Source organism: Colius striatus, chromosome 3 (assembly GCF_028858725.1).
Source record: "Colius striatus isolate bColStr4 chromosome 3, bColStr4.1.hap1, whole genome shotgun sequence".
Taxonomy (NCBI): domain Eukaryota; kingdom Metazoa; phylum Chordata; class Aves; order Coliiformes; family Coliidae; genus Colius; species Colius striatus.
This window is the reverse complement of record NC_084761.1, coordinates 45,172,207-45,199,985: the sequence shown is the minus strand read 5'-3', so window position 1 is coordinate 45,199,985 and position 27,779 is coordinate 45,172,207. Positions and strand designations below refer to the sequence as shown.

The 27,779-nt window shown below is 38.9% G+C and overlaps 1 protein-coding gene across 2 annotated transcripts; it reads right to left on the bottom strand.

Moving 5' to 3' along the window:
• Positions 1-4,214: 4,214 nt before the first annotated feature.
• UBE2D3 (ubiquitin conjugating enzyme E2 D3) lies at positions 4,215-27,558 on the bottom strand. Of its 2 annotated transcripts, none has more exons than XM_061993179.1 (7): positions 27,125-27,558; positions 13,176-13,239; positions 13,059-13,090; positions 10,456-10,533; positions 9,369-9,474; positions 7,903-7,996; positions 4,215-5,710 (listed from the first exon to the last, which is right to left on the bottom strand). In XM_061993179.1, exons 1-7 carry the CDS (start codon positions 27,146-27,148, stop codon positions 5,665-5,667), a joined length of 444 nt encoding a protein of 147 aa, XP_061849163.1. In that variant the 5' UTR covers positions 27,149-27,558; the 3' UTR covers positions 4,215-5,664. The 2 variants fall into 2 exon arrangements, with proteins under 2 accessions (XP_061849163.1, XP_061849164.1); XM_061993180.1 differs by lacking the exon at positions 27,125-27,558 and adding an exon at positions 25,839-26,123.
• Positions 27,559-27,779: the final 221 nt, after the last annotated feature.

The following is a 27,779-nucleotide window of genomic DNA, read 5'->3' as shown; positions in this document are numbered from 1 at the left end:
CATGTTCAGCAAAAAGGTGTGTTCCAGAAAATTCCCCTTAAAAATAAAACGAGACAGAACTCACAACTATATGAACACAGATTCTTTTCAGAGTTGCTTTAAATATTGAGGGATAAGAAGTGCTGAGGCTTACCCAGAGAGAGGGGAACCCATTCCCCAGGACTTATTTAGAAACAAGCATAGACTTCTTTTCATCAGCGAAGATGAAACTATCATATTCAGTGTCTATCAGTGTTTTCCAAGATAAGAACATCAACAATTAAGCAGTTCAAAAACACAGGAAACAACTTCCCTCTAATGAATCATGACTTCACATCTGAGAGACTAAACTTGAGTCAAAATTTCCATCCCAGATAAAAGCACTTCCAAATTCCGTCTCTACAAAGCAGCTGGAGCAAAACTAGCCACCCAGCTCCCCAGCTAGCAGTGGTATCACCATCTTCTAAGAAACTGAACATCCTCTGCACATTACGTCTGCAATGGGATGATGCATAGTTAACAAGAAGTTCAGAAAGAAGCCAGAACTACCTAGATGATTTGCGAAGTCTAAGATTCTTAAGGAGACAGCTTGAGTATTTCTGCTTGAAGTTCCTGAAGGGGAATGAATCTCAATAGCAGTTATTTAAACAGATCAGCCAACTCTCCCAGAGTCAATCAGGTACAACCCCAGATCAAAGAAGTTGTAGAAAAACAATGTGTTCCAATCAACACTATATGACTCCTGGCAAAGCTTTCTCCTCCTACAAACAAAAAAATCTTCCCTGTTTGAAGAAGATACTGAATTCTCACCATTTCCAATAGACAAAAAAACTCCAAACCCCTATTTTGGGCAAACAGTGATGTTCACTAGACAGCCTTAAAAAAAAAAAAAAAGTATTATTTCACACAGTCACCCTATCAAATGCACTGTTTCATTTCTGGCACCTGTCACTAAAGATTACCCTTGACACATCTTCTAACCTGAGACAGCTGCTCTAGAAATGGTTACAATAGTTACTGTTGCCCACCTGGAAACTACTGAACTCTTTCCCCCACAACTGATTACAGTTAAACAAACAGTAACACATGACCTCACCGCAGCACAAAAAAACCCCCAAACCTGGTAGGTTTCAACTACCCTGCAGAACACTGAGTGTTTGCTTCTAAATGACACTGGAGACCCAATTACTGCAGCATTAACTAAGGAGAATGGTAAATGGGCACTGGCTAAATAATCACAAGCATCAACACAGGAACTTAATACACACCTGCAAAAACTCATTTGTCTAAATTCTGTCTTCCTAAGGTTATGTCTGAACTGACACTTTTTTGACAGGCTAACCTGGACACTTAAAATAGCAAATTATCAGCAATCTTATTCAGATTGCCTTCACTTCATCACCGTATGGGCAACTGGTCTTCCCCTTTCGCACCTTCCCTTTACATCATACCTTTACCCAGTTTTGTTTCCTATGTTACCATGGTTTCTCTGAGTTGGTCCTGCATTGTTGCCAGTATATAAGCCCTCAGCCTTACATTGGAAATATTCCAGCTACCTTTTAAATATGCAATAGTTGCCTATCAGGATCTGAATCCCAGAGTTCTCCAATTTCTATCCTTTTTTTTTTTTTTACTTTGATGGCACTGGGGTAAAATAGCATCCACTCAATGACACTGAGAACTGAACTGTGTGAAGAAAAATTATTCCTCAAAGAAGCAGTTTTTCTGGTTTTCAGGCTTTAATTAGTGTAGGCTGTGTCCTTGCACCTCAAGATTCTTTATTGATCATGATTATTTATCTCATCTCATTGCTCTAACACTAATTTGTTTCATGTAACTATCAGAGACTGCTGTCTTAGCCTTGTTTCCACATATAAAACTGAATTTAGATTCTGACACCTAGAAACACAGCAAGCAATCTTCAGCTGAATTCCAACTTCTACTACACTTTAAGTTTTATTATTTTTGCAGACTGAAGATTCCCAAATCACTAGATACATCTGATGGATCTATGGTCTCTGCTTTAGATGATGATGCCTGTAAAACACTGTTTTTTGTAACAATGAATGATCTGAAATAAAATGACTGGAGGGGACAGTTGATGGGAGGTTGCAGAAAAGAATACAATACCAGAATATTTCTGGCTGTAAATGTTTAAGTCATTAAGTTATCTGCTAATTAGTGTAAATTCCTTTTAGCATAAGCAAATTTAACAGGACTGGTGTAACACATCCGTACATCCATATACTAGCGAGTTGTCTTTTAATTATTTGCCAGACTGTACCACAGCAATCAGACCTTACTGCTGTGGTCTTCTTAAAGCCAGACTTCTTTGAAAGAGTTAGCATCTACAACCTTTATATAAAAACTATATACAGTGCAACTGAGCAGCATGCTTTTTAGGCACACATTAAAAAATATGTTTCTATTTTTTTCCCCCAACCAATATGGAAGATGCTGTGTGCATGAGCACACAGGGAAAGAAAACAAACATCCCTGACCATTGAGACAGATTAAGGTTTTCTTGCATCATGAAGAGACTCAAAAATGTGCTTAAAACCACTGGAAGTTTTTCAAATGAAATATAAATAAGCTGAATGGAATAGTGTTGTCAAATTCAAACCCCATTTAAACATAGCAAGGAATCTTGATGATTCCAGAACCAAAACAGAAGTGTAAACTTATTTCCATCTTAAATGTTTGTTAAATCTAAGTGCCTTGGCTTGTGACTTTGTGCTCTACAAATACTCTGAAATAAAAGCCATTCAAGAAGAAAAAAAACCCCAGATATTTTGCTCAATCCAAGACTTTTTGGATGGAGCTGGATCTTGTGTTCTGAAGCTCTTATTGGATTTGTGATCCTGAGTTAAGTATTTTAACAGAGCTGGACTGGACAACTCACTTCAGTGTTTTCCAAAACCTTCCTTTTCAACACAGAAGTTCAAACTGAGAGGTTTTTTTTTACCCCTCCACATGCTTTGCAGTAATCAAGATCTACTACACACTTTTTGGACTACCTGTGGTTTTCATAGGTAGGCTACACATTGAGGTGACCTTTAACTAAACTTTTGCTTTTTGGTAAGACTGCTTAAAGTCTTTCATTTCCTCATTAGCTGATTACCCAGCTCGTCCCCTTGCCCCTCAAAGCGAGCAACAAGCCCAAAAGTAACTTCTGCAGGAAGTCTACACAGACATTAGCGAGATTGCTTAAAAGACAAAACACCTGCCATTTCCTACTTCACAAGGGTAAGATTTTAAGTCTCAGCATGGCCTCTAGCATGCATATGTAACATTTACAAATCATCATCCATCATTATTTTATCAAAATACATACTTTCTAATTACAGAAGGACCTTTACAGATGTACTGGAAAAATATACAGTGGTCTGAACAAGGTTAACACCTTCAATGTAATATTTTACTGTCTTCTCCTTCCCTAACCGTTCCCCTCCATCCATAGCACCTCGAGTTTTACAAAGCCTGGTGCCTTACATCTCACAAAACATCGCTGTCATTATCAGTGTGATTTCAGTGGCTATAGCTCCAAGACAAAGTAATAAACATCAAATTAACACAATTACCAAAAAGGTGAGAGCGAGGTAAGCTCAGAAATACAAGGTAAGGTAAGCTTAGAAATATAAACTTTTACTTCAGTTGTAATGCCACTGGCAGCTGTATTTTAAGTATATCAAACTTTCCTGCAAAATGGTGTAAGCAAAAATCTTTGGTCAGCACAGCAAAAATACTGCATGAACTGCAACTTCATCAACAAATTTCAGTACATCATTTCAGGGAGATATGCACCGTTAAAGAGCCCAGGCTTCTGCATTCCAAGCCAACTACACTTCAAAATCAGTCCACTCTCAATAGTTTAGAACCAGAACAAAACATGTCCAAACTACATGTTCAAATTTTTATAAAAATTAAGGTTTAACATTTATTTTACATCTAGCTTTCCACATCCATGTGGGGACAAGGAATTAGAATGTACATAACTATAAGCAGTGCAAAAGTGGTGCCAGTGCGAAGTCACAGATGCACAACAAAGTGATAGTACAAGACTAGAGAAAATGAAGCTATGGATGTTAAGAATGGAGACTAAAAAAAAAACAAAACCAAAACAAAGAGAAATATGAAGGAGCAGGGCAGGAAAGGGGAGAGATGATGTTTAATAATGTCCTTGTTGTTGCAAAGATAACTAATGGCACAAGACAGTGTTTCTTGTAGAACAAAAATCCAATAGCAATGAATCTTTATTCACGTTTAGTTACCTGACATGAGGAAAGTGTCTGTTGCATTAAAATAGTCATCAATGTAAATGGCAACGTGGCTGAACAAGTCCTTTTCAATGGTAACGAACATCCCACATAGTAAAAGTCACTTCAACACAGCCTCATGACAATTCCCACATCAAAACAGTACTTTATTTTATATTTGTTTTTGCCTCATCATTACTTCCAGATTGAGATCTTTCAGCTGTTAAGTGTACAAGGTGAAGGAAAAGGTTCTCAGTCAGCAAACACAGGTGCATCAGGAAGGATCTCCACAACACACCACTTCAGATCTGCCAGGCCCCAAGTCCACCCCGGAACGCTGGGCTGCCAGCACCATGTGTAGCACGCTGCTAAGGCTACACTACTATGTTAGCTTATTAATCCTGCATACGCCAGGCCGAACAATGTGTCAACCTGCAACGGACTGAGCATCATAACTGAAAATGGCAAAAGAGTCACTCTATTGAACTTTACATCATTATTTGATGTTAAACAATGAGGCAAATCCCAACAGTATATACAAAAACCAGCTTTGCTTTTACAAAAGATTTTGTTTCCCATATTGATTAATCCAGGCAGCTAACTCATTGGTTTATGCAACTTTATTGAAGAAAATAAATCAATTACTAGTAGAGCTATTAGTTGATCACTCATCCATTGACAACTTGCATCATTTATTCAGTGCTATATTAAACAGTGTTTTGGAAGACGGATTAACTAATAGCTCCAAGCCTCCTAACAAAATTTAAATGAATTACAAAAATGTTCTTAGACCCTATTTTGGAATACAAGGGATGTTTGACTTCCAATTTCCATTCTCTGTAAAACAAGAACTGGTCATTCTTTTATTGACATGCATAAGATACATCACATTTTCTGTTCTGCTGATGCTATAGATTCAGTACCAATTCTCCAGACACATCAGTTATGAGCAAAAGTATATAGTAAAACCTCAGTTCTCTAACACTGGAAGGTGTGGAACAAGATGGATGTCGCTACAGCAATGTTACTTCTTTGATGGGAGAAAAATGAACATCAATCTCCCCTCCCCCCTTCAGGTGATATCTTCAGTATCTGTTAGAGCAGTGAGGAATGTTTGTTTTTATCTCATAACCAAGTTAGAATGAAGACATTGGCCACATAATACACATGCTCCATTAAAAAAAATTTCTGAATCTTGGGCAATTGTTCTTGTGTAACTACTTTACAGATTCTAAAAGCAGTTATTGTCCAAAGCTGGAAGAACTAAAGTCTTCTCAGATGAGCATGTGCATGAATGGAAGGAGGTAAACAAAAAAATAAAAAAGATGAGGTCTGATAGGGGAGCAGCCGGATAAGAAAATCAAAAAAGGAACAGTAATTTAAAGTTTATTCCAGCTATAATGCAGGTTATTCTGACTTAAAGGTAGCATCACATGGCATACTTCTGAGTCCATTCCCGAGATATTCTGTTGTACCTGCAAACAAAACCGGGAATTCGATTAGCGTCAGCATGAAAATGCCAATTTCCTTAACAGTTAATCATTAAGTATCATTTTATCTCTATCTCCCTATTCTCTTCACATTAAGAGAAATCTCTTTCTGTACTAAGACATACTTGATCTGAACAAGGACAATCTAATATATACAAAACACTTCAAGACAAGCAGATTTGCTAGAAGTCTGCTGTATAAAACTAGAAAGAGGAAGGAAGAAATAGAGACCACCTGGGTTGGGAGAGACAAGGAGAGTATTTTGTTTAAATACTGTTCTTAAAGATTACAGGAGTACCACATGCTGTAAGTAAAGATTACTTGATTAATTTTATCATTGAAAACAGAATGTCAATTTCCCATTGTAAAGTAAAATAGCACTAAGCACGCTTAATATTCCCTTTCTGCATGAATATACTGCTCAATTTTTTAAAAGGACATTCAAAAAATACTTAAGTACACTGCTTCCACAGGAAGCTCACAATTAGCTTACACTTAACTCCATGCTTGTCAGTAAGAAGTTAAATTTCAACTATACAAGCAGAATATAATCCCCATACGTTTTCCAAGATTATATGTAGAAGACACTGATGAATAACAAAAAAGTTGACATTTGGATTGTCTAAATTCACCCACGTGAACACAGGAGCTCTCGCTATGGGACATCACTTTCATTGAAATTCTGCCAAAATCTGAGTAAATACTTACCAAAACAAGTTGACAAGTTGGCTCGAAACTCGATGATTGTTTCATACTATCTTTTTTGTTTGTTTGTTTTTGCCATGCAAGAGCAATATTTGTGAGAAACGGTGACTAGCCAATACATTTCACACTAACCACAGATCAAGCTGTTAAGCATCTAAGTTCAGTAACTGGTGCACCCATTATCTGTTAGTTAATCCAGTGCCTTAGAGCATGCAGCACCAAGTGCTGACAAGTTTCCATTTTGTTAAATGCACCATGATGTGCAAATATTCTTACCCTACAGCATAGCGTATTTCTCTGTCCACTCTCTTGCTAACCTATTGTACCTAATTGGACAAGTATATTCAGCATTATTATACATTTTTTTTTTTTTTACAAAAACCCCCAAGTTCACTTCATATAATTCTATTTGTGTAAAATGTTATAAACACAAGAAGAAAAAGTTTTTTCACAGATAGGAAAAAAAAGCCTTTTTCAAGGGGAGCATCAAAAACAAAGGCCAAGTTGCTACCAAAAGAAAGCATAAAAATAACAAAGTTATCTTTTCCTCAACATGATGATTTAACCACCCTCTGTTTATGCATGGTTGTCCTTGTTTCAGCTGGGATATTGTCAATTCTCTTTCTAGTAGCTGGTACAATGCTGTGGTTTGGATTTAGTATGAGAATAATATTGATAACACACTGATATTTTGGCTGTTGCTAAGTAGCACTTATCCTAAGTGAAGGACTTCTCGGTTTCCCATGCTCTGCCAGCAAGGAGGTGCACAAGTAGCTGAGAGGGAGTAAGGCCAGCACAGTTGACCCAAACTAGTCAAAGGGCTAGCCCATACCATAGAATATCATAGCCAGTGTACAAACTGGAGTGAGTTGGTGAGGAGGGACAGATCACTACTTGGGCATTGCTCAGCACGTGGCGAGCAACTGCATTGTTGCATCACTTCTTTTTTTCCCTTTATGTTTTATTGGTTTTATTTTGTTGATTACTTTCCATTACTATTACAATAATAATGTATTTCATTATTATTGTTATTACTATTTTATTGAATTTTAGTTATTAAGCTGTTGTTATCTCAACCCATGAATGTGGGATTCTTTTTAGGTTTGTTTTTTTTTCTTTTCCTGATTCCCCTCCCTATGGCAGGGAGGGGAGTAAGTGAGCAGCTGCATGGTGCTTAGTTGCTGGCTGGGGTTAAGTCACAACAATGGTAAGCAAAAAACTGGGCAATACATACTTTAAAATACTGCCACACATGTGAGAAAAAAAGATAGTGTCCTTCCCCTACAACTTCAAAGATACTAAGCCTGTTTGGTTTTTTACTTATGCACTACCAACAATAGGAAGTTCTTTGACACACGAGTTCTTCCATCCCAGATTTCCACAAAAGGTTCACTAAACACAACTGCTGTCTGACAACGTACTCTTAAGGAAGTTTTTTTGAAAATATTAGTCTTATGCAACTCTGTACTTACTTGTCTCTGTCTGTTTTATAGATACGTGCAATCTCTGGCACTAGTGGGTCATCTGGATTTGGATCACATAACAGTGAACAAATGGATAAGAGAACTGTAAGGAAAAAAAAAAAAAAGAATTCTCAATAGCAAACCAGGAGCAACAATCTCAGAAACAACAGAGCACAAATCTTTGTAAGCATAATGCCAGTACAGAAGAGAATGTAAAAAGCCTTTTCCTGATACAGAAAAAACAGACTTATAAACCACTACAGATAAAATGCCCACAATGACTTAAAAGCCTGTAAGAACTGTTTGCTTCATATTTCCTAATACTTATAGCTGTCAGTAAGCACACATGAGAAACAGCACTGTTGTTCCCTGCACTGTGGTTCCCTGCACTGTGATGCAATGTAGCAGCCAGCAAAGGCACACCACTTACTGTGATGACCAGTATACTCCATGGTTTTAATCACTAAAACTAGACCTTCTTCATATTATTTCTTTTAAGAAATCAGACTGAGTTCTCTCTCTGTTGTGTATAAGGTAACAATATCCTGGTCTGCACTGATAAAACTACACATTGTAAAATAAAGGAAGATACTGTTTTAGGAAGCTATGAGAACTTAATGCTCTATTCTCACAGTAGCTTTAAAAGAAAAACAAGTGACAGCATTAAAATAGGGAATCCATACTCAAATCACAAATCTACTCCTTGGACAGATAGGAATTACAAGTTCTATAGACAAAGGAGCACTTTGATGGATCTTTTGAAGCTACAGTGGCTACTGGCTTTGAGGTAGAACAAAATTTGATTATTGTGCAAATATTTGAGAATTAACTGTTATTTACTGAAGTAAAATGAAGAAAGCTATAAAGCTTCTACTGTAGCATAGCATCAATTTATTCTGAAGTAGAATCAGTAAGCCTAGCTCATGAAGTAATGTAATACAATGCCAGTGCACAGTGCCAGAAAGCAACATGTATCAGTAACAGTTTTCCCTTATTCATCTACCACAGTGATATGCCAATATAACTCTGCACATAATTCTAGACAGACTCAGTCAAAAAACTATGCAGATTTCATTATTAAAAAAATTACTTTAATCTTTAAGTTAACATGCAATATGTATATACATGGACTGCTGCAAATAAGCTTGTTTGCAAACAAGCATTAGCTCAAATATACCACTACAGGCCTATTTCCATCCAAATGCTGGCAGATTCCTCTGAGACTAAGCTAGTAAGCTCTGCTAAGGATACTGAAGCAAACAAGTGGCCAGACAAAGCCTTAAACAGTCATGTAGCAGAAGGTGTTAGAAAAAACAAATATCCATTAAAAATGCAGTAAGATATCACTATCAAGTTGGTAAAATGCAAGCTAGAATGAGCAAGGGACATCAAGAGAAGGGTGAGAACAAGACAATCAGAGTTAAAAGCACAATATTCAAGACAAGAGGGAATCATCTCTCCTTCAAAAAAGTTACCTTTAGAAATAGTTAAAGCAGGAGACCACTGTGATCTTAGAATATCAAGACAAATGCTGCCATTACTGTTAATATTTGGATGATAGATTCTTGTTGTAAATGCAACCTGCAACAAAAAAAAAAAAAAGAGAGTGTGTTTTGGTCTAAGGCAGCAATGACATCACCCTTTCTTCTCTGTAAAGCTACTAGTCAACTCAATTTACTCCAAAAGAAAAGGATTAAGCAGTCAAACTGCATCAAATCCACGGAAATACACCCAAGCCACAATCTCTGTCTCCCATTACCAGGCATTCTACTTCCAACAGAGAGAGGGCAAGTATGAGGCTGTGTTTTAATCCCAGGTGCCTGCACCACACTCAACAGAAGTACCTGAACCACAGTAACCCGGCTGTTACAGAGCTCAAGTGCCATCACTCAAAGTGGGCACTTTCATATTCACTGAAAATTGGAAGAAAATGCTAATGGCAGATAAGGCTACCAAAACAAAAAGTGTATTTTGCATTTACTGACAAATTCTAATAGATATTGTCTTTACTGATTTTAAGCACTCAGCAAATTAATTCCCATACATAGTGTCACGTTCCTACAGAACACCCCAAACAGCAACACTGTAATACTTAACAGTCCCTTCATCAATAATTCTATTGTAGTTACACAAAGCTAATGACTTTTCCCATCAATTAAGAAAAACAGAAATAAAACCAAACAGAATTTCACAGAATGGTAGGGGTTGGAAGGGACCTCTAGAGATCATCTAGTCCGACCTCTTGCTAAAGCAGGTCCACCTAGATCAGGTCGCATAGGAATGCATCCAGGTGGGTCTGGAAAACATCCAGAAAAGGAGACACCACACCCTCCCTGCTTTCAAGATATTCATAATTCACCTTTATTAACTTGCTCTTAAAATACATGCTAACATAGCCATCCTTGTGGCAGTCACAGAAGGACGTAGTCATCCAGTACACTGTAAGAATGCATGAAAAGAAGTGACAACTTGACAATATCACAACACAGATGCCATCAATTTCTGCCCTGTACTTGGTTCTTCAAAGAGCACTAATTTCATAAATGAGAAAGCAATACTTACCTTAGGTGGTTTGAAAGGGTAGTCTGTAGGAAAGTGAATAGTCAAGAAGAATACGCCACCCTGATATGGACTGTCATTCTGTCAAAGCAAACAAATAATTCTCCTATTATCATCTTTAGGACTAAATATCACTGAAGATGTTTTAAAATAAATAAAAGGAGAGGAAATTGTTTTAAACAACAGAACTGTTTAATGCATCAATATGAGAGAGATGTAATTACAATTAAATTACTACTTCCCAAGGCAAGCGATACAGAACACATACAGGTCACTTCCTGCATGCACCTCTCCAAGCACAGAAAACAGCTTATCTGACAATCCACTCAGGATGACTTGGCAAAAAACTTTCCAATGCCTCTGAGACAGCTCCAAGATAATGTCAACAAAGTGAGAGTCCTGTCAGGTTCAAAAATCCTCAGATTATATGTTTGGAACTTATTTGTTACAACCATCCAAGTTTACAGTGGCCACAGACAACTCTAAGGGTCTCCCATTTGCTCTTAAGTTCTATCCTTTGCTTAGGTGGTGTTTAGTCCTGCAGAATACCTACAAATACACAGCTAAGTGCTTGACCTTTGCAAAAACACCCAAATCAAAAATGTAACAAAAACATCCCCACCCTACCAGCACCATCAAACAAACAAACAAAAAACCACTCCAAAATTATCAAGATTAAACTGAATTGTTCCTCTCTTTCTGTCTTAGAAATTCACTGTAACCTAGTATGGATCAGTATTTTAAGGTTCCCTGCTCCAAGGAAACAATCATGGGGTAATTCATTCAGGCATAAACTGTTAGCAGTAAAGCTAATGGAATGAGTAAATAGTGATTGCATAAGTTACCAGTTCTGAAAAGACGTAAGAAGTTTTGCTTGAAACTACAACTACTTGAAACTACAACTAAATTTCTGAAGTAGAGATAACAATTTGTTTAACCTCAAGACTACAATGCTTTTAATTCTGGATTCAAGGCTAGGGAAAATGAATTTGAGACACCAAGTACCTTTATGAATTATTTGTAAATTTACTTGTCTCATTAATTGCAAGAACATTTTACCAGTGTAAGGAAATAACTACATCTTACTTAGTTAAATACCAGAAGATGAAATTCTGCAACACAAGGGATTCAAATCTGAAAACACATAGGTTCTTATGCTACCCAATCTCTTCTGAAAACTTAGCAATCAAGATATCACCTCTTGTATTTGGTCAATAGATATGTGAGGCCCCGAAGAGCCAGAAAGCAACTCTTTTACTGGGCATATTCTGGGGATATATTTTAGCAATGACAGAAATCCCTCTTAGAATGTGTTAAACCAATGCAAGCTCTCTTACACCTATCTGAGAAAAATCACAGCCTGGATAATATCCTATTGCAGAAGCAGAAGGCTCTACAATCCTCATCTGTTATTAATGCCACTAAGCAACACCACAGGAGCACTAGAACTGTTAACATCATACTTCTGTCAGGATACTGCCCAGTCTTTAAACAGGAATGCAGACCTTTAGGTACCAAAAGAACAATATGGTGACAAAAAGGAGCTGTACATTGTTAAACCAGCAGGGGAAGCTAAAAATAATAATACAAATTTTAATTCAACAGACATTTAATGCCTTACAACCAGGCAGACATTAGCCAAATAAAATCATACTCAGTATAGTGCAGAACATTCCTTGCCATTTAAGCACGAACAGAGCTTTTAAACAATTTTATCTTTTTCAGGTACTTGGTTACTTTCAATGAGGACCAGGAACTATGGAATGGAAAGTCATTTTTCCAGTCAGGTGAACTTCTAATAAGCACATTTTCCACAGCGATCTCCTAAACCCACACTTGGGGCTACATATCAATTCAGTGTAACTCAGCATCACTGAGATTTAATTCCTGCTTCATAGCTTCACCAAAAGCATCACATTGTGGCTACAGGTCTCCTGGCATCATACCTGTCTTCTCAAGTTACAGAAGGTTTTGTTTTATAAATATGGATAACCACTCTGAGAACTCCAGATGTCCCATGTTTGCATGTTACGTTTTCAAATAAAGACCAACATATGCCTTCTTTAAAAAGGAAAAAGTCACATTCAGGTTTCAGATACTTATTGAACACTTTTCCTCCACTTATAACTGGAACCTCATATTTCTGTGACTTTTTCCTCTTCTATTCCAAGAAGTATCAAGACCTCAGTACATGACACCAGACCAACTAAAGTTCCTGTTCTAAAATCCACACAAAAGCATCCCAACTAGTTCCTGGCCCTGAGCTGAGTTCATAGTACAAAGCTGATGCTGGATTCAATCTTGAGAAAAAATTATTAACTAAAAATTTTGCTTGCATTTAAGTGGTAATGCCTAACATTGCTCTAGAGATCATTTCAGCTGAAGTACGTGTCCTCATAAAATGTTCCGGCAATAAAATAATCAGATAACTTTTAATCCTCTTTCATTTTCTGTTACTGTACAGAGTACCTTTAGAACTGAAGCCTGATAAGGGGAGCTAAAAAAATCCCCAAAAAAATAACAGTAAAACAAAAAAAATACAACTAGTTTCCTCCTGAATAAAAACTATTAGTTTAATATTATGTCACAAGAATTAGAATACTTACAGGTCCCATAATTGTGGCTTGCCAATGAAACACTACAAAAGAAAAACTCCGCATTATTATCTCTGCATAGTATGCTTTGAGTTAGCAGAGCAAAACATGAAACTTAAGGTTACTTACTGTCATCTCCAACGGGACCTGCTGAACACTGAGCTGGAGGATCACGGGCTAAGTCACTAAGTTCCTTTAGGAAAAAAAGAACAAACAAAACTGCTCAGACGTGGACTGCAAATTAACAGTAATTTTCACTTTTTGCCGAGAAAAACATATTTCAGTTTTTCTATATAGAAACAGAAGAATGTCCAATAACAACTATTGGAACTACTTGATCAGTATAAAAAGAAAGTCTTTATAAAAGACAATGACTACCAAAACCAGTTATGAAGCTAAACAGCTACAATGAATGTGCTTTTCCAAACAAATATCAATACTGTAACAAAACCCTTGCTGAAGGAGGGACAGAAAGGAGAGCAGGACACAAAACCAGAAGTGAGCAAAGTCTTCACTTTCTGAGGAGGACCTTCAAGGATTCAGCTTTAGCTAGAGAATTCTGAAGTGGGAAGAGAGCTATTGATGACTCTTCATGAATCAGAAAGCACTATGTACGTAATAATGTCTGACTCAGGAGAGAAAGAAAAAAAACCCCAACAACACAGAAACTCGGTTTTATTTTCCTCACTACCTTCAGCAGAGATGTATCTTGCATAGCTTAAAGTAGACAGGAAAGTTGAAGTGTTGGAAGCAGGCAAAATATCTGTAGTTTTAACTTTAAGCTTCACATTAGGACAATGTGTCTTTAAAATTATGAATAACTGAGATGTAGAAACAGTTCCCTCCCCCCATTACAGGGAATGAAAACAAAAACCTTCAGATGAAGGGTCGATTCCTTGTCTAGCATCAAGATTACTGTGGTCAAAAAAGTTCAGCATTAATTTGTTTAAATGCTCTGCAAGTTACTTGTTTGAACATTGTCTTTTAAAATTAAATTTATACTTTTACAGTTCAAGCATGTAAGAGATGCCTTCCCTCTTCCCCATTCTTTTGAATCTAAAAAAGGCTTCAGGAGATTCTATAAATCTGCATTTGTCAAGGCGTCTAGAAGCCCTGAGAAAAGAGAAAATCTTCAGTCCTTCTCCCAAGTGCTTTTGCTACAAGCCTATACAAGCCATTAAAACAAGTGCTTTCCACTACTTTTTTATGCTGGAAACACATGCACATTTGGACTAGACAGCTAACTGCTTAGTCTGGGAAGATCTTAAGGTAAGTCCTTCAAGTTTCACAAACTTCGCACTTGATAAAAATTTAAAACAGCCTTGAGCCAATACAAAATTAATAAAAAAAGAATACATTTGCTGTAACTTAAAACACTGTGTTTCAAGGAGCTATCGTCTTATCAAAGCACAAAAAAATAACACGACTTTAACACGAAGTCCATCCATTCAAAAAAAATCCTCTCTTAAAAAAACAAAAGAAAATTTAGTTACCAACTTGCCCTCCCTATACATGCTAATTTTGATTAACTTTTCCATTAAGTAGATTTCAATTTTGCACTGGAATAAAGACTATTTTTGTAAAATGGAATTGTAACAATATTGATAACCAATGGTATAAATTAATATTATCGTTCATTTCACTACTGCTGTTATTTGGAAGTTGGGAAACAGCTCTTTCCAGATCATCACAGTGAATGCATTTAGAGGGCATTTTTCTACACTCCCCAGCTGTTACAGAGAGTCACTGTGACATTTATTTCCTGACAGAGAAAATTACTTATTAGGTTCATATCTTGGCAAGTACCGTCCAGAAATTTTTGCTAAGTTAGATTTATATTATCCATATAAAGGAAAAAATAGAAACATAAAAGAACCTTCAGATGGAAAGCTTTTTAAATTTTCAGGCTAGAGGGTTTTTTTTGTCCATTTAACAAATACAGAAGACTTTGTTAACCAAGCTTATTTCTAAAGTAACTCTGTTTTTCTAGATCAAAGGATGATTGATCACTTCCAAAATCTGAGTGAAAAAAAGATATTTTGTCCATTACAATAAGTTGTAGCAATAGAATAATAAGCAGAACAATATAAAGGTTGCTAAAATAATGTAGCTGCGTAGTTCTTAGTGGATTCTGATTTAATTGGGGAAGATCCTATTTTTGAAAAGCTACCACAGGAACCAAGAACTACAAAAAGGCTCAATGCAATTTAAGAAAATTATAAAAATGAGTAGCAAGACGACAAAGATGAGAAAAGATCAACATAAAGTGAACAGTCAGAGGTATGTACATTAGACTAAAGAGCTTTTCAAAAGGTACTACTATTTTCAGAGAAACAAATCAGTACTCAAGTTAAAACCAAAGCATTTTAACAAAACAGGAAAATTAAGAGTTTATCAAGAATTCAACTAGGAAAAGTAAATGTAAGTGGTATTGCAAATCTAAGACAACTATTAAAGTTAGTAAGTGTGGTGAAAAATTTGTGCAAAAGTCTTCAGCAGTATTAAAAATAATTTACAAGTTGAAACACATGAAGTTCAGTATTCCATTCTTCAGTCATTTCAAATACATGTCCATACAGAGTCACCCCTTTTAACCACTGGAACCATTCCGAAGAACAAACAAGTAGTGATTTTCCTAAGATGAAGGACTAATGTTTTGTCTGGCCCAAACCACTTCAGTAAAAAAAACAAAAACAAAAACACCAACCCTAACTGTGCTAAACAAAACAGTTGAAAATATAAAGTTAGAAACATCTGATACAGCACTTGGTATTTCAATCACAGAGCAGGTAATTCATCCACTAAATTCAGAAAGAAAGAAAAAGTAATGAGGTGGCAAACATCCTTGTATTTGCTCCTCTTAGGTACTATAGTCAGAAAATAAAGCCTGTAGTAAAGCTGTTTGCTTCAGCTCCTCTTAGGTACTATAGTCAGAAAATAAAGCCTGTAGTAAAGCTGTTTGCTTCAGCCGAGTGTGAAGTGTTGTGGGGTAAACATGAAAAACACTGGCAAGCTTTGCCTGCCTACAGTAACATCAGACCTATTTCCCCTCAGTTAAGTGTGGACACTTCACATCTACACAAAAGGAGGGCTTTCCACAACAAGGGAGTGCAAAGTTCTCTGTGTAACTTTAAAAAGTACTTCCTCCTGAAAGCTGCCACTGCTGAATTCAACAGGTAAACTGGAATAACTGGAAACTAAACAAGCAGAGGCACAGGGGCTGTGAGATTTGGAGGGCAGTTGAAGCATTTCATTCAAGGAAAGGGAAAAGCTTTTTTTTTTTAGAAAAGAGAAACGGTTCCCGCTCAGCAACAGAAACACAAACTGACCTTCCTTCTCAGTTTAGCAGTCAAAAGTAACTACTCTGTAAAATACTTAATCTGAAAAATATTTGACATCAAAACTAAGCATCATTTCCAGGAGTCAATTAAAATAATAATTTTTAAGAATTCAGATCATAATTATTCCCCTGCTTTCTCCCGTCTCTCACCAAAAAGGTAAATAGTGCATTAAGTTTCATTTTAGAATGCAGAGTTTAACTACTATTTTAGAACTAAACAAATGTTCCCAAGCATTGCTCTGTAAAATTTCTACATGTAAGGGCTTTATGCTTCCAGTACTCCTTCTTGCTGCAATACTTAACTGTCTCCAACTTTGCTTCTTTCTGTTTACATTCAGTTTCAGTAGTGCTTTCCTTGGTCAAGGGATACTAGCTACATCCCAAACTTTCCTAAATTTCCTCACATGAGCATTTTCTTGGAGTCAGTTGCTACAGTTTTTCACTTTACAGGTGGCTTAAGAAAATTAAGAGTTCCCAAGAAGCAAATTCCAAAGACTCTACATAGAAACAATAGGGTCAATTTGGTTCAGAGTTATGTGTTACATGCCTATCGGAAAGGATTAGTCTTGAATTACAACCATGACTAGTAGTCTCTGGCACTGCTAAAGGTTTCCGGTATAGCTCCAGCATATTGTCATTTCTGTGTCCCAGTTTCCAAATATAAAGTTGTGATAATTCCTACCTCTCCACAATGATGAGCATTTTACAGATTTAAACACTGTTGGAGGAGTAAGCATCAATTCTGCTGTTAGAGGACAAAAGCAATGTAGCACATATAGGAAGCAATATACGTATAATTTTACAAGTTCTCCAAAACTCAGACATAACTGGACATATAGCAACAATATCCTACAACAGTGCAACAGACAGACCTGCTCTAGAACCAATTCAACACCATGGCCTTCTGCCAGTTTCACATTAAGTCTGTATCAAGATGCAGTTTTATTGGTGGAACAGCCTCATTCTACATAAATTGATCAAAACAAAACAAACCCCACTAGTATTTTAAAACAAAAAGCTTATAAAATCTAACTTGCTTGTTTTGCACAACTATAATCATAAGAATCATAGAAAATAGTTCACTCATCAAGTGATGATTCAAAATATTGACATGTGAGTGTGAATAAACTACGATCCTATCACAACCCACAAAAGTAGTGTTGAAGAGAAGCTACAATAAAAAACCTCAAACAATTCTTCTCTACCAGCTATTTAAGATTACAAGAGTCATTTAAAAGATAAAAAAAACCCCACAGAATTCAAAGAATGACAAAGGATATCACATACAGATGACTGACCAGTGAAAGGAAAAAAAAAAGTTTACAGGAACTAGTTGTTTTTCTCCCCCAAGTTTTCGGGTCTTAGCAAATTCCAATTTAATGGTAGAAACAGCTGATTTAAATACAGTGTGACAGAACATCACTGATTTGCCTCCACAGGCATAAAGTCACAGTTAGATTAAATACTGGTTTGTAAAGATTTAGTATCCATTTTTAACACCATTATTTGTTAAAAATCAAACCAGAAAGCTGCAATAAATGTAGTCAATGAAGCATAATAATAATAATAATAATAAAGTGTTAACTTGCTTTGAGTTTCCAGATAACAACTTTTTCTACCCTGGAGGGCACAAAAGGTGATACACAGTTAAATAAGAAGTTTAAATAAATAAAACAAAAACCAAAGCCCACTTAAGCCAAAGAAACAAATCAACATTTATTCATTTGAGTGCTTATCCAATGTTGTCAGTGTCAAATAGGATATTTCAAACTTTAAACATCCAAAAATTCATCACTGCATTAGTCTTGCTCATTAGCTCACAGCTGAAAACAGCTTTAAAAAAAGGACTGGAAGCAGCTATAAAGGGAGGGGAAGAACATTTAAGCCTGTGTGAAGATTAAGAAGTGTCAACCAGCAAAGAACTACTGTCTCATCCCACACACCTGCATTTGCAGCATTCGTTTAAGCATGAAAATTAATTACTGTCAGAAGCAGTAAATTACAGTTTTAAAAAAAACACTGAATGTATATTTCTAAGTAGAATAAGAAAGTAATGGCAAAATACGCAGCACAAGACAAGTGTAAGCAGCAGAAAATTATCAGTTTCAAACAAGCTAGCCTTCTGGCTAACAACAAATGGATAAAAACAATGTATAATGATAGTGCATAATATACAAAGATGTTAGTTCCTGTCACTTAAAAAAATATGTTAGAGCAAACATACAGAGAAAACTCACAAAGAGCAGTCACAGAAAACAGCAAGGGCCAAAAAGCACAGAATGTTTTTTAATAAACCCAAAACATGACTAGGAATGTATAGTTGTGATTGTCCCCCTCAAGATTATCCTGTTCCATTTTCTCAAGGCTTTAGTACTAGATTTTTTTAGGCTGTAAACCACATATTATTTGTAAAATGTCTAGCAACAATATCATAATGGTATATTAAAAGACAAATACATAAATATTCATGTTTCAAGATTCACACTCAAGGAAGGAAATGCCAGACTGCTGTGCAACTGTTATTAAGTCACTTTGTGTGCTTGGGCTGTGATACAACCTACTCAGATGACTACATGCTATCTTTTCAGAGAACCTACCTTTCAGTACATAAGCCCTTTGTGAACAAGGCTATTATCTACAGCTCTTATCTGTTCTCAAATTTGGAAGGTGTACAATGTAGGTAATGTTTTTCAGAAAATTTCAGATCTAAAATGGATCTCTATTTATTCCAACCTTTTGCCGAGTTCACTTCTGTAGCTGGACAGATCCAACTGGAAAAGGAGTTCTGTCACCAACTCAGTAAAGGCATTCAGAGTAAACCTAGGAACAAGACAGCAACTCTGTGCCTATAGTTGTGCTTTGAATTAAAAGGTTTCCCTCAAAGTAATCAAAACTGATTACACAGCAGCTGTGTAATCAAGATGAAGAAAATCTGACTGCTTTATACACATCAGTTCTGTGGTATTATAACAATTACCATTACCTGAAAAGAGCTACTAAAACACAAATGCTCAGTGTAGAATCAGAGCTGTGTACACTGACAAAAGTATGCTGAAGAGAAAAGCATGAAATGAGGCACTGTTTGCCTACCTTTCCATTTAGTGATAACCAGGTATTTTAATTCTGCCATTTTTAAGCTTTGGACTCTGAAACTTAGCGTATCTTTCACTTGGAGGTTTTCCCTACAAGAACCACACTGATCTTTGGTTCTGTAACCCAAGACTAGAATGCAACCCTCGGAGAAGAAAGTAACTAGTGTAAATGTGTAACAAACAGCAAGATGCATCTAGCTAAATGAAACAGAATGACTGGGAAACAGACAGATTAAATTCAATACAGACCAAAGTGAAGTGATGCACTTGGAAAGACACTTATATTCCAAGTAAGGCACTCTGGTCCGATGGCTACCATTGAGGAACGGGATTTTGGCATTATGGTAGACAATTTCACACAAATACTAGCTTAACACTCATTAGATGTTGGGGTTTGGCAGCATTCTGTGAAAGCCTTCCAACAGGCTGCCCCACAGCTTCTCAAGGACACAGTTACACACAGCAGAGCCTCAGCCACCAGTATTTCACACATCAACCTGAAACTGAAGCAGTGTCTGTATGTCTGCTGTCCTGGACTCATGTGACAGAGGCCTCCTAGTTTGCCAAATCTACACAAACAACAACTCTGGAGCCTGACAGCATATAGGACAAGTTTTTTTTCCTATAAGTCACAAGTGGCCTTAATTGGGCACTTAAATAATCAGTGTGGTGAATTCATTGTCTAGATGTAATCTGACGTATAGTTCCAAAATGTCATTTTTTAACCTAAAGAACTATGAAAATCAGCTCTCTTTTTAAAAACTGTCTTGACTTTTACCAGACTGTATTTTGTACAAAGACACATGTGAGAGCTACTGCAACACACTATAGGGATATAGTCTACAAACACAACTATGTGGGGAAGATTACGCTAGCTTTTCCATAGCTGTACAATTAACCTATCATGTTATGCTATTGTTTATAACTGCCCTTCATAATGGCTCTGTGTTTAGAACAGCCAGTGGTAGAGATACAAAACTAAGGGCCTGTCTATAGGATTAAGTACAGTTCACACAAAATCAGCTGACACTGAGCCAACAGAGAATAAAGAAAAATAATCAGAAATTGTTTCTGTGGTGCAGCTGCTCTTACAGTTGAGTTCAACTTCAGCTACTAGAGAACACTGATGTCCACAAAGGTCTTTAAAGAGCTTAAAAGACAAAGGAAAAAGTGTTTAAAAGCATATTTATGAACAGACCGCAATTTGAACTAGGGGAATGGAAGGGACCATTGTTCATCTAGCAAATCACAACTTAAAGAGATTCTCCTGTCTTACTCAAGGCAAGAAGAAAATAAAACTAAGCCTAAAGGGAAAGCAAAAGTTTTTAGTTATCTGATTTAGAGAATTATCTGGTATTATTATCTAAACAATACAGTAAAGGCTGGGAAATACTACCTTAGAGCAGGACACCCGTATTTACCAGGAACCTAAACAAACTCTTTCTTGGAAGAGATCACAGAAGTGGTGAGCACCTGGACAGCCTAACTCCAGGTTACAAAGAAAAGTTAACTGAGCACTTAACACAATTTTCATGTCCTCCATCAAGGCAAACCTAAAGCACTTCAGCATCTACACTCAGTTCAGCTTGCAACTCTGGCATCCAGATGCTTGTGAAAGGATTAAGTATTTTCCTCCTCTGTTATTTACCGGGCCATAACATTTGCAAAGCAGTATGCAATTCTCTCATCTTGTTTTCTTAAAATGAGAATTAAAAAACCCATCACAATTACACTGGAAAAGACTGCCAGAGATCTTGAAGATGTTTAGCATATCAAAAGGGATGAGGTTTAAAAAAAGAGGTTTCCTTTACACAAACTTTAATACTAAATATTATTGGGTATAAGAAGGCTCTGAACAATGTTAAAAAAAAAAAAATCCCTTAAATCTATGTAGCTTTCAGTCATGAACCCTACAATGCTCTACTTGGCTCATTTTTCACTATTAAATTTCGTCTACATCCAAGTGTTTTACAAAGAGCTGGCAAAGGCATAAACACCAATTTGAACTTGTGAATGTAATTTAAATTTTTTTAAAGGCTTCTCCAAAGTCACCTGCCACATTTAACATATCAGATCAGTGCCCCATAAAAGCTCACTGAAGAGAAAGGATTTTGTTGTTTTGGTTTTTTTTTTTTAAAGTTCCTGTGATTTCCATTTAAGGTTTGAGGCATTACATTTAGATTCAAGAAGTTTACAAAACTATCCAGCACATGCAGCTCTCTTCTGATAAAGCCAACTTGAAAACAAAGCAACTGCATATAAAAATGCATTAACTCCAAACATATATACATTCTCACTGCTGCATTTATTTCTTATTTCTTTTTGTTCTGCTGTGTATTAGACCAGCAGGTTACTGTATCACTTCAGTCACAGGAGAAAATGCATATGTGTAACAGCCTTTTCAGTGTAAGCTACAGCATCCTCGCTTAAACTATCAACAAAAGTCAGCTTTATACTGAGATATCAGACTAATGCTGAAATGCCAACCACACGTTCCCATCTGCCAGCTCTGAAGCACTGGGGAGGGACCTGTACAAGAACACGGCATTCCCAGTTAAAATGGCAAAAATTTGATATTTGCAACAGAAAGATTTATCAGAGATTGCATATCAGTGTCCTAAGCTGAGTTACACAAAAGCTCTCTCTTTTACACTCCTCCTTACCAGCTGTCACTTGACATCTCAGACAAGGTTAAGAACTTCCATCCCCTCCTCTCTCCTTTAACAGTTCAACCCAGTGGATATAGAGAAAATATCCACGAGTAGGGGACGATGCCAGGCTAGAGGTGGGCTTCACAAGGAACAGAGGTGCCTTTGGCAAGAGGCTGTTTACTACTCTGTATTCAACAGCTGTTACTTACAGCTGTTTACATCCTCCCCCCTTCTCTACCCATTAATGTGTGAGTGCAAAGCAAGGCATTAGTACTTTGTAACTGGTCACAGACTGGGAAGGTGGCTGGAGGGAGCTCATTCTGCTGAGTTCTACATCAGCTTTTCTAGAAAAGAAGAAACTCACACGGGATATAATAGCACGAGCATTGCCTTACTTTCAGAAGCAGGTTTTTAAAAGTTGGAACAACTGTAAAGAAAATGTTGGCTGGTCAACCTTTTTAGCCTGTATGTTATCCCACCCAAAGCTTTAAAAACAGAGTTCTCCAGTAGGTTAAGATATACAAGTGGTACCTATCTAATGGAATATTGATCTCTGAGGTTCTGTAATCTTAAGTAAGATTACAATCTCCTTCTCTCCCTATTCCAATGTACACACTTAAAGATCTATGCTGACTCGGAATTTGGTTCACAAGCACAGTGTTCAATTAACAGGAGACATCTTTTAAGTTACTGCAGTCCAAACTTTCTAGTTACGGAAGCATCACCAGTTCTTAAAACATGTCCAAGACCTCAACAGTAAACGCTAGACTTGAATCATGTAGGTTTGATACTCATATTAAGTAAGCATTATTTCCATTTTAATTATATGAACTTCATAGTATAAATGCCACTTCTAACTATTTGGATGAACTAAATCTTAAATTTAAGTGACAACAGCTTTCATCTGATGCTGAAAAATTGTATTTGAACTTTTAAAAACCACTGAAGTTTTTCAGTTCCAGTGCTTCTCAAACTTTGTTACTGAAACCTCGCGATGCAAAAGTCAACCACCGGCTTCTGGCTCAACATGACCCTTCTAACCACCAAGTGCCATAGTCGCAATGCATTATCTACTTGAGGCAGGACTTGGTCTGCCCCGTGATGCTCAAAATAGTTAAGGTGAATTAACTGAAGTAAAAAAGGTAATTGAATACATACAGAGAGTATTCACAAAGGTTTAAAGCACGTTCACTAAGCTTACATCAACTGCATTTCATTGGCTAATCTTAACTTTCTGAGCCCCTAAATAGACAAATCCAGACTTATTTCTAGACATTCATTCAAAGTATAACATTAACCACATAACTTCAAGTTATTTAAGTACGCCTAGTTATTTGAGTTATGTGAGTAAGCCCAGCAAACTAAATCCAAGACTGCCTGCAAAAATAAAGTATTGTAGGTTTCATCAGGGAAGAAAACTTAATTCCAAACAGCTTCTTCTAGTTAAGCTATTTTTTAAAAATGTCTTACCAAATTCAATGAAAGCCTTCTATCTTTACTTAACTAGCAACAAACAATTTGTCCACATTCAGCCTTTAGCTTCCAGGATGTCAACTCCACTTAAGATTTTCTAGTAAAATACCTCGATATGATGATGCTGGCATATGCTACACTTAACCAAATGGACATAGAACACAGTAGGCACACATTTTCTTTGGGATTTCACAGACCAGACTTTTTACACATACATATTAATTCTGATTTTAACCTATCAAGCAGTGATGAAATGGATGTACATCAAAGATGTAATATTGCCAAGTTCTCCAAGTTTTATGCATTCCCAACTCCCTACTCCTGCATCAATGTTTCCCTGCAGCCAGATCATCATGATTTGAAGCGGAAGCGACAACATGTTTCAGCAATTACGAGATGCGTGTTTAGCAGGTATCACTTGACACTTCAGATCAAGACAATGAGCCACAAGCGTGTTTTAAGCATTTGCATGCAAGTCCATAAATCAACACAAATTGTTCTAAATTGAAGGGGGGAAAAAAAAAAATGGTCATCTTGAGGAAAGTAATCAGTTTAAAATTAAGACGTAGGTTCACAGTATTCCATGGCAAAGGCACTTGCCTGTTGCAATAAAACAACAGCCACTCTCGTGTAAAGCAAGTCATATCAATAAAACCAGAGTGTCACCAATCCAATGCAGCCTATCCTCAGAGCAGATGGCACAGATGCCATGATGAGCTCCAGCATAGTGTAATCCTTCTGGGACTGGCTATGTACCGGACAACTACTTCAGTTTGGAAAGAACTTTACGAGGGGTGCTCTAGAAGTAGACAACATGTAACACGAATACTCCCATGCTTTCATTTCCAAGCCAAAAGTACAGTTTGCTGGTTATGTTTTAAGTACGGGTTGCTGTATTCTGAATGTGTAATGTACTTCAGATTAGATATATACATGCTGACAGTCTGAAAGCCTGATTTACCAAATATAATAATAAAAAAATTATTTTGCTTGATACATTGAGCCCACAAAGAAGGGGTCAGCCAAACAGACTGAAAGTAACTTTGCTGGTGTATCTGGGATGTCATCTGCTGCAGGAGACGATGAATTCTAGTCCTGACAGGTAATACCACAAGTCAGACTAAATCAGCTACTTGTGATTACAATGTTCAGAGGTGCTGGTCTCTCTGTAGCTTGTTCTGATCTAGTGCCAACAACACACTATAAGGAAGCAGAGAGTTTCAAGGTCTGATCTGTGACCTTATATTTGGAAGACAGGGGATCCCAACTGACCACTGACAGAATGCCATTCTCTGGCTTTACCAGTTGGCAAGATAAGAATTAAATTCCCAATCATCTTGTTGCAAAATTGGCCTTGGATTTCAACCTCGATCCCTGTAAATATTAATATTAGAACAGTGCTTGGGAAGAAAGCAATTCACAAGCAAAGCTTTCAGTCTAACAAAACACCACTTTCCAGGTTGGGAAAAAAAAACCCAACAAACCATAAAAGAAATATCAAAACTGTAAACTCTACGTAAATTTGGAAGCATACCGTGTAGCAGAGTGGAACTGATTTAAAATAGAACCTTCAAAAAAACCCACAATTAAAAACAAACCAACCAATCAAGTAAACAAAAGCTGTACCCCAAAACAACAGACTCTAACCGCAAGGTCTCACCAGTCCTAAACTGTAGTACTGGATAAAGGAAGAAGTTTGGTAGTACACAGTACCATAGAACATAAGGACAAATACAGGACAAGAAACTGCAGAAAACAGGCCAAACCCTGAAGTCAGAGATGACTTACTGATTCAGGAGTCATGCTCAGTCCTTTTAAGGTTCTGACCACTAGATTACTAAGTAAGTGGGGGTTTGCCTTGGTTTATATTTGACAATAAATTCTTACCTGCAGCGCCTGAATGTGTTTCATAAGCATGAGTTGATGACAAAGCATACCAGGGAGTATCCTAGCTGTGTTTCAACTCAAGTGATATCATCCACCAATACAGGGGAACAAGTTCTGATGGCAGATTCAAAAGGAATTGTTTTGAAATTCTTGTGAGAACACAGCTGTAATTTGAAGACAATTCATCTAGCTAGCACTAATCCAGAACAGATTCAAAATTCTGAGGGATAATAGAACCATCCTTTCTGTGACAAGTTACAAAAAACCTCATTTCGACTAAAATATGCCCACAATGGCTACAAAGAGATGTGAAACTACAGCAAGACTAATAATGCAGCAACCTCCATACCTCATCTGTAAAAGCTGTTCTGTGTACTGAAGCCTAGTTTGCCGAATTCAGGACACCCTGACTTTCTGCCATCTTGGCAGGATACAAGATGACCAAGAAACTCCTTTCAGCTCTTGAGATACGTAAACACTCCACGTAGCTCGCATAGGAGCACAGATCAACAGCGACTTCCCAGTAATGCCACTGCGCTCTCATCGCGTTTACGATTACATCTTCAGCAATTCCCAAACCCGAAGCGCTACCGCCGAGAAACCGTAAAGCTGCCCAAACACAACCTCACGTCGGGAATCTCCTTCCCTGGAAGAGATTTTAAGAAAAAAAAAAACCAACCCCAACACAAAACACCAAAACAATAACAACAACAAAAAAATCTCACTCTAAAAAAACCTTTCATCACCTCGGCATTTTTTCCGAGTTAGCCGCGAAGTTACTCCACCCGGCTCCGATTGTGCAATGGGGAGGCGGCGGCGCGGTGCGCGCTCCCGCCCGGCGCGGGGGGCGAGGCGAGGCGATCCCCGGCAGCGGGATGGCCGAGCCGGCACCAGGGTGGAAGGAGGTGGAACGAGAGGAGAGGATGGTACGGCGGCAGCTGCCCCGGAGTCGACGGGAGCGCGGACGTGCGTGTGTGTGTGTCATGTTGTTGCAGAAAGCGAGAGATCCCGGAAAGAGCTCGAACTAGGCGAACCCGCCGCCATCTTACAATGCGGGAAAGAAGTTGCATGCCAGTGGGGAGAGCCCGGCCCGAGAGGCCGGCTGCCTGCCTCAGGGAGGGTCGCGATCGGACCGAAAGCCCCCTCGGCACACACGGACCGGCACCATCCGGGCCGGCCGGCGGCGGAGGGGCAGCAGCGGCGACGCCACAGCCGCGCCGGGGTGGCTCCGGGTTGCGCTGACATTTGAACGTCCCCGGGAACCGCGGCTCCCTGCCCGCAGGAGCCGCCTCGTCCGCGCCCCAGGCCCAACCGAGCCCCTCCGACCGGCTCTCCGGGGCTCTGGCCGATCTCCGAGGTCCTAGGCCTAGACGTAGACAGAGCGGCCTCACCGCCCCAGCTGGGCCGCGGCCCCTCCGGAAGGAGACGGCCGCTGCCCGGCCCCGTTCCACCAGCCTCTGGCCTCCTCCGGCGAGCCTGGCTGGCTCATCTCCGAAGCCGTAACCCTCTCATCCCAGGGCGCGGGGCCGAGGGAAAGGGGGTGGGGGAGAAGGTAAGAGGGATAAAAAAAAAAAAAAAGAAGTGGAAAGGAGCGGGGCTGCGGGAGGCAGGCGGAGGGAGAGCCGCCGCGCTCACCTTGTTGATGCGTTTCAGCGCCATTGTGTGCGAGTGCCGCCGCCGCCGGGCCCGTCTGTGCGCCGCGGTGACTCCGCGCTCGACTCGCGCCGAGGGGGGGCCGGGAGGGAGGGAGCAAGCGAGGAGGAGGGGGAGGAAGGCGGAGAGGGGGGAGGGTGCAGCTGCGCTTCTCCTTCCTCCGGAAACAGCCGAGGGGGGCGCCCAACCGGAGCGCGGCGGCCGCCCGAAGACCTGCCTGTCTGCAAGCGGCGATGCCGTGCACCGGCGAGGCTGCCGGGGGAGCGCTCCGCCCGCCGCGCCGCTTCGCCGCGTCCTGTCACCACTGGGAGTAGGAAGGGCGTGCGGGTAAAGCCGAGAGGCGCCGCCTGCCCGAGCGAAAAGACGAGAGCGTAGCACAGCTGCTGGCCGGGCCCGGGCGCCGCGAGAGGGCAGAAGGCGGAGCCGGCGGGGCGGAGCACACACCTGACCGGCACCGCCCCCTCGGGGAAAAGGGGCGGGAGACGCGCCGTCGCGTGCGTGCGCCGCCCGTGCGTGCCCTGGCCCAGCCCCGCGGAAAGAGGGGGATGACCTCGCAAGCGGTAGGCGCCAGCGTCGCGCGCCGGCGCCCGGGGGAGGATGGGCGCGGGAGGAAGGCTCTGAGGCGGGCGCGGTACCG